The 11077-nt window shown below is 47.1% G+C and overlaps 1 protein-coding gene across 4 annotated transcripts; it reads right to left on the bottom strand.

The window, feature by feature from the left end:
• Window positions 1-1585: 1585 nt before the first annotated feature.
• On the bottom strand, window positions 1586-4411 carry LSM10 (LSM10, U7 small nuclear RNA associated). 4 transcript variants are annotated; one of them, XM_006777290.2, is made up of 2 exons: window positions 4329-4411; window positions 1586-2347 (listed from the first exon to the last, which is right to left on the bottom strand). In XM_006777290.2, exon 2 carries the CDS (start codon window positions 2329-2331, stop codon window positions 1960-1962), a length of 372 nt encoding a protein of 123 aa, XP_006777353.1. In that variant the 5' UTR covers window positions 2332-2347; window positions 4329-4411; the 3' UTR covers window positions 1586-1959. The 4 variants fall into 4 exon arrangements, with proteins under 4 accessions (XP_006777353.1, XP_006777355.1, XP_006777352.1 ...); XM_006777292.2 differs by having other exon boundaries at window positions 1586-2350; window positions 4329-4406; XM_006777289.2 differs by lacking the exon at window positions 4329-4411 and adding an exon at window positions 4195-4318 and having other exon boundaries at window positions 1586-2350.
• Between the last annotated feature and the right edge of the window lie 6666 nt (window positions 4412-11077).

Genomic DNA, 11077 nt, shown 5'->3' with positions numbered 1-11077 from the left:
AGTAGGATAAAAATCTGAACATTGAGAGGGGGATGGGTTACACTTGAAGGGCAAGTCAGGAGGTCTTTTGGTCAGGGAGAAGCAACTCAACAGCAACCTGAGCGGGCTGATGACAAAACACCAGAACAGAACCCTTGTGGACCTATGCAACCTGAGTGCATTGAAAACAAAAGGCCAGAACAACACGGGCCATCTCAGTGGATGCTAGTGTGACGGGGTGACCACCAGATCAGACTACCTTTCCCCATGCGTTGGCATCTTAAAAGGAAGTGCCCTAGAATTCAACCAATTCCAAGAAAAGTGGTGGTAGTGGTATGTGTGTGTGTGGTTCTGATGAGGTAGTCCAAGGACAACACTTTGACAAAGACTGTGCTGGAATGGGATGCAATGACCTTGGGCTGCTAGTGCCCAAATGAACACTCCTATCAAATCTCCCTCAAGAAATAACAGCATCTTAAGGTGAAGGGCCCTGCCTTACTCAACTCAGACTGGATTTCAGTTTTGTGGTTCTTGACCACCTCTTCCATCTACATATGTAAAAGCCTAAGCGACCGTTCAACCAGTAGCTATGAAACACACTGACCACCAGGGGGCAGACACTCAATGCACAGGCATGGGAACATGGAACAGACTGATGAATTTCAGATTTGTGCAACGGTGGGGTCCCTCGACCTGGCCTGTGGGGATTGGCCGAATCCGTACACCAGGCCTCTGACATCCCCTGAGGGGTCCCAGATTGCAAGAGGGCACAGGTCAGGCTGAGGGACCCCACTAGTGTATGAATCTGTGCACCGGGCCTCTAGTTAGATTATAAACCCCTCTCCTGAAAGGACCACATCTTACTGTCAATGTGTGCTCAGCGTAAGGCCTGGCCCACAGCAGCTGTGCTGAGGTTTGTTTGATGAAGACAAACCCTCTAGTGCAGTGTTTCTCAACCTTGGCTGCACATTAGAATCACCTGGGAATATTTTTAAAATCCTGATTTCTGGGCCTCAGGAGTTTAAAAAGATTCCCAGGTGATTCTAATGTGCTGCCAAGGTTGTGAACCACTGCTCTAGTGCCACGGGACAGAGCTGCTTACTGAGATGGTTGTTTGCCTGTGGGAGGGCTGGTATGGTTGCAAAGCAGTGACAACAAAGACTTGGCTTCTAATTTCCAGAACCCCTTCTTCCCTGAAGACCCAAAGACTCCCAGAATTGGAGCCTGATTTCCTGCTGTTGTGGGATGAGTTCCCACACTTGAGGGGAGGGCCCAGGATTACTCCAACTTCTCCACCTCAGGAAATAGCAATGAGACTAACAGTCCCCTCAGCAGGGAGTCTGAACAGAAAAGCCACTTTCTATCTAACCAGACTGAGGGACTCTCCTATCACAATTCTCAGACTTTGCTGACTATTAGTACTGTGTGAGAAACTTACAAAAACCCAGTGCCCAGGCCATACCCGATACCAGTGAAATCCGAATAGATGAAGGTGGGACAGGTGATTCCAATGTGCAGCCAAGTTTGAGACACAGCACCCTAGGACACAGGACCAACAGGGAGCCCATACTCATCAGGAAATGCATGAGGCACACACTTGTTTTTGTCTAAGTTTAATTTTATAAGAAAAAAGACACAATTGCAAGAAAACTGGGGACACGTAGGGTGGCTGAGGTTGGGCACATTTAAAAATCCTCATTGGGAGAGGGTTGAAAACAATTGGACAGATTCCCTGAATAGTGAATCATCGACTCAGATGCAAATGGTCAAAAGGGGGTATTATCATCTACCCCAAGGCCACAGATAAATAGGATTGTGCATCCCAGGGTGAGTCTGGGAGGTGTAACCCTGTGAAAGGCAGCTGTGATAGGTGTTGTCAGCCAGATACCAGGTTCTGGGCAGGGATGGATGGCAGGCAGTTGGCTCAGTAGAACTCTGGAGGAACCTGAGTGGTGACTAGGGCTTGCCGAAGGGACAGGCTCATTTATGCTTTTTGGTGGGAAATTCCCGCCGGCCTTGCCCCAGGCTGCCAAAGTGGCGCACACGATGGATGATCTGCAGCTGCCGCTCAATGGTCTCGGTGATGTTCACGTCATCTGGGATGTGGACATAACGGACGTTTCGGCCTGTTACAAAGAGGTCATCCAGCTCAGCCTGACGCCCGTCACGGTCCGTGTAGGTGACGTTGGCTAGGCGGATGTTCATGAAAGCATCAACGTTGTCTATGCGTCCGTGGGCCACGCTCTCATCCCGCAGGTCCACAGTGGTCACCTGGCCCTGGAGGCCCTGCAGCAGGATGATCAGGCTGTTCTCGGAGATCGTCCGTTCCTTCATCGAGTGGCTCACTGCCATTTTCCCACACTGCTGGCTGCTCGAGGGAGGAGCACACAGATGGGAGCTTTAGCAGGCTAGGAGGGTGCAGTTGCCAACTCACCTCCATCAGGTTATATATAGTATAAAACCCCCAGCACAGATTTCCCCGTTTGCCCACCTCCCCAATTTGTGAGTCTAGAGTGCCCTTATGAGCCAGGTGCTTCATAGACACACCACAGAGAATCCTCTCACCACCTTGCAAGCCAAGGATTACTTGTATTCATTTTATAAACAAGGAAAATGTGGCCAGGGGAGGTTAAGTCACTTACCCAAGGTCAAACAGTTGATAAATGGAGGTGCTAGGATTCAAATCCATAGCTACCCTATTCCAAAACACACCAGGGGTTCTGAACCCTCACCATAGCTTAGAATCACCCAGTGCGTTTTTACCTGGCCGGTACACCCCAGAGGTTCTGATTCATTTGGTCAGGGATGGGACACTGGTATCCTATCTTTTAAAAGCTCCCCAGGTAATTCTAATGTGCACCCACGTTTAAAAACCCACGTTCTAATGTGCACCCATGTAGTTTATACTTTTGCTATATTCAAAGTACGGTCCATGGACCCGCAGTTTCAGCATTACTCAGACAGTTGTTAGAAATGGAGAATCTCCAGTCTCTCCCAAGGCCTTCTGACATGCATTTGAACATGAACCCTGGCTGAAATCACCAGTAGTTCTCAAACATCAGAATCACCTGGAGGACTTATTCAACCATAATCCTGGGCCCCACTCCCAATTTCTAGCTCAGAGGGTCTGAGGTGGGGCCCAAGAATGTGCAATTCTAAGCAGTTCTCAGGTCTACACAATGCAGCCGCCATATAAGTAGACATTTGGCTCATTAATTTTAAAAAGGTAGCATATAAAGCCATAAACCAGGCAGGGCAAGCCATAGGTTTTGAAGGCAGCGAAACCTAGGTTGGGATCTCCACCCACAAACTCTGTAAACCTAGGACTGTTACTTAAAGTCGCTGTTTCCACATCTATTTATTTTTTTGTTGCTGTTGCTGTTGCTAATCCTCACCCAAGGCTATTTTTCCATTGATCTTTTATTTTTTTAAATATATTTTTATTGATTTCAGAGAGGAAGGGAGAGGGAGAGAGAGAGAGAGAGAAACATCAATTATGAGAATCATTGATTGGTTGCCTCCTGCACGCCCCCTACTGGGGGTCGAGCCCACAACCCAGGCAGGGAGGGAAGGGGAGGGGAGGAGAGAAGAGAAACATCGATATGAGAGGAACACATTGGTTGGTTGCCTCCTGCAAGCGCCCTGACCCGGGAGGAGCCTGCAACCAAGGACGTGCCTTTGACCAGAATTGAATCTAGGCCCTTTGGTCCGCAGGCCGACGCTCTATGGACTGAGCCAAACCGGCTAGGGCTGCTTCCACATCTATTAAACCATAGGCTGAATGAGGTTAACAGAATCTCCCCACATTGAATGGGCTTGCCCTTGCTTTCAATATGACCTGATATTTTATTAATGTGACTTTGCCATCCTTATCCTTACAGTCAGACTCTGAGTGGAAGGTGGTGGAACTTTAAGACCTCGCTCAGGATCCCGACAGGGCTAAACAGGGTGGCACTGTGCGGCAAGCCAGCCCACGCCGCAGGGGAGGTGGGCTTGGAGCTGGGTGGGAGGGCCTAGCATCCCACCAGCTTCGCCAGGAGCATGGCCAGGAGCATGCGCCCGAGCACACATGCCCGGGCTGCACAGTGACTGCAGTCGGGCATGGGCTCTAGGACGGGCTCTGCCGCTTTCCGGAAGGGAGACCTCTCCCAAGCCACTTAGCTTCAAGCCAGTTAGCTCCCTGGTACATGGGGACGGTGAAGAGCCTTTACTCACAGAGCCGTGGGAGTGGACTGGAGAGGAGCTACGCTCCGCAAATCGGCAAGACGCTGCTTCCGCTGCTCCCCACGGCCCTCCGCGGTTCCGTATACCCTCCCCTCCGCCTCCGCCCCCGGGTTCCCCGGACGCACCTCGCGGGATTCTTTCCGTTTCCCGGTCCGCGTTCTAGCGGAAGCTAGCGGGCGCCTAGCTGGGCGGCCTTCCTCCGGTTGCGGCTGCGGGATTTAAAAACCATAGCAACAACCAGGCCGCTCTGGCTCCTGGGAGCATAGATAGCGCTCAGTGCGCAAGTCCGCGCCACCGCGGACCGAGCCTGAACTACAATCCCCAGAATGCCCCGCGAGCGCCGCGCGACGCATGCTTTTGCAATCCCTGGCCTACCTCATTGGAAGGTCCCCTTCATTGGATTCATTCATTCATTCATTCATTCATTCATTCATTCATTCATTCATTCATTCATTCATTCATTCAACTAATATTCATTGAGCCATCACCCTGTGTAAGGCTCCTTCCAAGTCTCCGGACATAGCGGTGACCAAAGAGACAAGCTTCCTGATCTGTTGACCCGTAAATCTCCTGGCGGTGGCAGGGAGGGATGTCAATTAGAAAACAAGAACATTATGATAAAAGTTCTTCAGAGCATTGAAGTACGGTAATGTGATAGAGACTAGGTGGCCTTTTATTGGATGGTCAGGGATGTCCTAATAAGGTGACATCTGAACTGAGATGAATGACATAAAGTCAACCTTGTGAAAACTAGCAGAGGAGCATTGAGAGGAAACGGTTTGTGTGAAGACCTGGTGGAAATGAGCTTGCCAACTTGGAAAAACGGAAAGGCCAGTAAGACTGAGGAGAGTGGTGTGACAAGAGATCACAGAGGAAGATGAGAGCCAGGTGTTCAGGACTTTGTAAGCCAAGGTAAGGAGTTTGGCTTTCTTGGTTAGGCATGTAGGTTCTGGAGGCAGTGCCAGGGTTCAAATGTGCTCTTTGCAAATGGACTTCAGGCAAGTTAATTATTCTCTCTGTGCCCCGCTTTCTTCATCTATTACTAGAAGTGCAATGATAGGCTATCAAAGGGGAGTGACAAGATCTGATTTACATTTTTGAAAGGTCACTCTGTATAGCCTTGGAAAAGTTGCTTGTCTTCTCTCAGTCCCCACTTTCTTATTAGAAAAGAAAAAACAATGTCGATTTCAGAGAATTGTAAGGTTTGAGTGGCCTTCATTAATGTGTGACAGCACCTGGCACAAAGGAGAAACTCAGTGAGTTAGGCTGTTTGATTCCTTCACTCTCATACAGAAGCTTCACTATAAGCATGGAAGCTGGCTGCTGCAGAGAACGCTGAAAGCCATCTTTGATCTACAAGAAATGCCTATCTTAACCCTGGATGTTAATGAAGACGTTAAAGACAAACTGTCTGGTTGAAAGGTCAAAGAATTTTTGAGCACTTGGTGATCTTTCTGAAGACTACAGGCAGCAAAATGATTCCAGATACTTCAGCTTTGTGTATCTTCCCAGCTCTATATTCATACAAGTCTCTTTAGAAAACTCAAGTTTTTAACCATTTTTGTTCCAAGAAAAAAAAAAACATTTTAAAAATTAATCTTATATATTGCCGGCTGGCGTGGCTCACACGATCTCACTCATTTGTGGAATATAATGAACAACATATACCAATGAATAAAAATAGATTCAGAGGCAAAGAAACATTGAACAGACTGTCAAACTACAGTGGGAAGTCAGGGGAGAGTTTGGGGATGGGTAAGAGATCAACTGAAGGACTTGTATGCATGCATACAAGCATAACCACTGGATGTAAGACACTAGGGAGGAGGGGTGAGGGCATGTACCAGGGTCAATGGGAAAAAAAAAGGAGACATATGTACTACTATTGACTGAACAGCAGAATGACAGGCGGGACGACTGGTCGCTATGACGCACACTGACCACCAGGGGCAGATGCTCAATGCAGGAGCTTCCCCCAGCTTGCAGGCCCCAGGCCAGCCAAGGCAGGTGCCAGAGGTGCCCCCTGCCCCCCACCGCTTCGCCCCGCTGGTCGCCCTGCAGATGGAGGCTACCAGTGGTAGGGGCGGGTCTGGCGAGCGGGCAGTGCCAGGCTGTCCAAGGCAGGTGCCAGCAGGGGCCTCCTGATTGCCCCACTGGTCACCCCACAGATCAGCCCTGATAGCTGGCCAGGCCTAGGGACCCTACCCGTGCACGAATTTTGTGCACAAGGCCTCTAGTCTTATATAAAAGTTTATGACCAGTTAAAGTGTCCAACCGTTCATTCGACCATTCAACCAGTCACTATAAAGTGCACTGACAACCAGGGGGCAGACACTCCCACCCTCTTCTTCTTCTCCTCCTCCTCCTCCTCCTCCTCCTCCTCCTCCTCCTTGTCTTCCTCCTTCTGCCTTTTTGGTTACAAACAACAACAAACCAACCCAAAGGCATTTAATTATCTCTCATGGCAAGGAGTCTGGAGGTGGATGGTTCCAGAATCAGCATAGTGCCTAAACTATATCATAAAGGATCCTCCCTCCTTCTGTCTTTCCCCTCAGTTATCATCCTCAGCAGGTTGGCTTTCCCCCCTGGTGCTTCTCATCTCATTGGTGACTGTTGTCTTGACTGGAAATGTAATGTTACATAGTAAATGGCAATGCGCCCTGTGTGAATTAGTGCAAAATGCTGAATGTGGAGTTTATGGAATCTCTAGGAAAAAATAAGTTTTAAGTACTTTTGACCAGTGCCTCCCCTTCCATCTTAATTTGTGTGGAAGATAAGACCAAATTTAGCATTTTATCACTTCATTGACATTTATTAGTGTGTCTATGACACATTTAATGAGGAGCAGGTTAGACTTTGTTCCCAGTTTGTAGTGGCATAGATTTTAGAGAGAGAGGAAGAGAAAGGGATAGAGAGATAGAAACAGCAAGTCACTGCCTCCTGTCGGCTGCTTCCTGCGTGTCTCCTTCTGGGGATGGAGTCCAAAACCAGGCATGTTCCCTGACTGGGAATTGAATTGTGACCTCCTGGTTCATAGGTCGATGCTCAACCCCTCAGCCACGCTGGCTGGCTGGGCCGCTGTTTTTAAGTTACATATATCTACTTTGAGAACTTTGTGATCATTTTTTGCTTCATAGTTTACTTTGCTTCTCTGTGGGGTTATACCTTAAGATTTTTACCTCCCCCCAAGAGAATTTATTACTTTTTCTTTAATATATTTTTATTGATTTCAGAGAGGAAGGGAGAGGGAGAGAGAGAGAGAGAGAAACATCAATTATGAGAATCATTGATTGGCTGCCTCCTGCACACTCTCTACTGGGGATTGAACCCGAAACCCAGGCATGTGCCCTTGACTGGAATCAAACCTGGGACCCTTCAGTCCGCAGGCCAATGCTCTATCCCCTGAGCCAAACCAGCTAGGGCTAAGAGAAATTATTGATAAAAATGATATTGCTTTATATGCTATATATCTTGAAGGCATTATCATTGAAAAATATATATTAGAAAACATATTAATGAAAAAGACAAAAGGGTAAAATAGTTGTAATTTAAAAAAAATCTGCATGGATTCATTTTAGTCCTATATATCATGAAATATTTTTTTCAAGTTTGTTTGGAAAAAAAAGTGCTGAAGCACATATGAGACTCTAGCTGTCTTCTACCGTATGACAGACATTGCAAAATATATAAAACAATGTCACTTCTCCCTCAATTTATTTTGGAGAAAATAGTTACTTTTAGTATAAAATGTGAAAATGAGTTTCTTATTTTAAACTGAATGAAGGTTTTTGGAGTTTCCAATATTTTTTAAGATTACAAAGGGTTTCTGACACGGGAAAGTTTGAGAACTGCTGCTTTAGTCTGAGGATTTTCACATACTTTCTCACCTCGCTGTAATCTGGCTTCTGTTCCCAAGATTCCACTAATTTCTCTGGCAAAGATTACTAATGATTGTGTGTTCATGAAACTGTTAGTTCCTTTCTTAGGTCTTATTTCCATGATCCTCCCCATTGCTTGACCATATTGCCCATCCTCCTCCTTGATTTTTTTTTTCTGGGGCATTGTATCATCCTCCCTCCCCCATGTTTCCTGATGGTTTCTTCTCCATTTCTTTCTCTCTTTACCCCACCCCCCTCCACTTCATTCTCCTGTTCCCAAATGTGCTTTCTCTGGGGCTGTATTCCCAGCCCAGATGTCTTCATGGTCACATATATCTCCATGCCATTAACTACTACATGCTGAGTCCCTTGTCTAGGTCTCCAGCCCAGACTGCTCCACAGAGCTCCATTTTCCATCTGTCTGTTACTTATTCCCGTATTTCTTACTGGTACTTGAAACTCAGCATGTCCACAGGCAAATTCACCAAGTCCTTCCCAAATGACTTGCTGCTCTGGATTTTTTTTTTTATCTTTATAATTGCTACCACCATTTTTCAGCTACCCACGTTGGGCACCTTGAATAAACTTGGCAACTTCTGTCAGTTTTTGATTCCCCCACACCTGTTAGAGCCATTGAACCCTGCAGATTCTTTGAAGCCTGTCTCCCACCCTTCACCTGTCTTTTTATTCTGACTGCCACCATTCTAGTTGAGACCCTTTTCCCCCCTCATTTGATCATTATAAAAACCATCTTACTGGCCTTTGTGTCTCATGATCCTTTCCCAACAGATTCAAAATACATAGGTATGGTCTTATCATGTATCAGCCGGCAGAATAAAGCTTCTGATTCTGACATGTAAGGCTTTCCATGATTTGGTTCCACCCTACCTTGCAGCTGGATCTGCTTCAGGTTCTCTGGATAAACTCTCCAACCAGTGTTTTTCTTTTTTCTTTTTAAATTATGTTTTTATTGATTTTAGAGAGAGGAAGGGAGAAGGAGAGAGAGAGATAGAAACATCGATGAGATGAGAAACACCGATTAGCTGCCTCCTGCACGACCCCTACTGAGGATCCAGCCTGTAACCTGGGCATGTGCCCTGACCAGGAATCAAACTGTGACTTCCTGGTTCATAGGTCGACTCAACCACTGAGCCATACCAGCCGGGTTTAACCAATGTTTCTTAAAGTGTGGTCTGGGAACCAGTTGCCTCATTGTTACCTGGAAAACCTATTAAACCCAACGCCAGACCTACAGAATCAGAAGTGGAGCCCAGGGAATCTGCACATCTAACAGTACGCACAAAAATCTGAGACCCACTGTCCTGCTCTCTAGTCAGACTCAGCCACTCAGCAACCCCCAGACAGACACCACACTCTTGTCTCTGCCTTTGCTGTCCTGCCTCCTCCATCTGCCTCGAGTCCTCTCTCATTTAACTTTGGATCTTAAGTCCAATCCCTCCTTCAAAGCCCGCCTGTCTCAATTGGTATACTTCTCTGAAGTCTTCACTGCTTACTCCAGTTGGGAGTAATATCTGTCCTATGATCCCTAGAGTTTATTGCTTGCTATCTGTTTGCGTGTTGCTTGTAGATTCTTGATAGTTATTTGCATAAATCTTACCTCTCCTATTGGTGTCCTGGGTGTTGGGACAGAGAAGACTTAGGAGGCCCCACAGGTGGGCTCCATACACCAGCCACAGTTGCATGAGGAACCCTGGTTTTATGAATGTGGAGAGGAGATAGGGATCTGAATGAAGACAGCAGTGGGAATGGAAAAAAGGGGTGAATGTTAAAGACCCTGAAAACAGCTAATCAGTGTGGGTGGTAAGAGAAGGGATCAATGATTTAAATGGTAACACTGGGTATCCACGGAGATGGTGGCCCATTGATAGGAGTGAGAGGGTTGGGGTGGGATGGGGGTCATGCCTGTGGAGGGGAACTCATTTTTTGGCTACTCAGCCACTGGATTCCTTTCCCCATGTTTGAGGAAATCTGACATTCTGTGAATTTCCGTGGCAGGTGAGAATCGGCTTCCCACTACAGATGATTTAAAGGTAAGATATTGTCTCTGATTCTTGTGAACAAGGCCGTGTGACCTAAACTCAGACGTTATCTGACTTTAAATCTGGAGCACGCAGCACAAACCAGCAGGGACTGTTTAGGCTCTCTCTGTCCTGGTGTCTGCGTCATTCAGGGCCTCATCCCAGGAAGGGGGGCTGCTCGTGCTGGAGTCCTTCCCCACTGCTTACCCTTCCCTGGTTCCTGGCCATTTTCTCACGGTTCTCCCGTTTTCCCAACAACTCTGTGGGTTGCCTGATCCCTTTTCATAAACTCCTTCTCTACTTCAGTAGCCAGAATTGGTTTCAATTTTTTGTAACTGGCCACCCAGACCAGTACAAGGGCCCCCTGAACGAAGCTCACTTCGGGAGACTGAATTTCTCGTCCCCTTTGTATGGACTCAGTGGTGCTTCCAATGGTCGGGATCCTGAATGAGGGAGGCTCCCAGGTCTCCTGCTTCAACTCGCCACCCAGCGCCCAAATCCCCTCCACAGTGCCCGTGCTACCACTCACTACCTGATCACCCCCAGGGACCAGCAACTCGTTTCTTTGCTGGGTTATTGACTCCATTGTTAGGAAGCCTTTGGTGTCCTTCACTTTCCGTTCTTTTCCATGGAAGACTGTGATATTTCCTCTCATAGTTAGGTTCTTTCATGCCTTTTGAAAGTGAAGTACATGTAGTAAATAAAGATGACACTGATGTGTGAGGTGATATGGGACATCCCAGGGAAAGTGAGCCTGCAGCCCAAGTGAGGGGGGTGCAGGGATTTGTGAGTCAATAGTAATGGTTGAAAGTAATGGCCTCTCTGGGAGGGGGGGGTTGTGATATTTGCAACCATAGTAAAACGAAGACTTATATTTTTGAAATTTATTTTATATATTTAAATGCCATTTAACAAAGAAAAATCAACCAAAAAAATGAGTTCGTGTGTCACCTCTGA

Source organism: Myotis davidii, unplaced genomic scaffold (genome assembly GCF_000327345.1).
Source record: "Myotis davidii unplaced genomic scaffold, ASM32734v1 scaffold88, whole genome shotgun sequence".
Classification (NCBI taxonomy): domain Eukaryota; kingdom Metazoa; phylum Chordata; class Mammalia; order Chiroptera; family Vespertilionidae; genus Myotis; species Myotis davidii.
Note: the sequence above shows the minus strand (reverse complement) of the source record. Positions and strands in the feature narration are given on the sequence as shown.

Bases quoted from the DNA above. Each gene is read 5' to 3' on its own strand.
- LSM10 (XM_006777290.2), bottom strand. From the start codon at position 2,331: ATGGCAGTGAGCCACTCGATGAAGGAACGGACGATCTCCGAGAACAGC.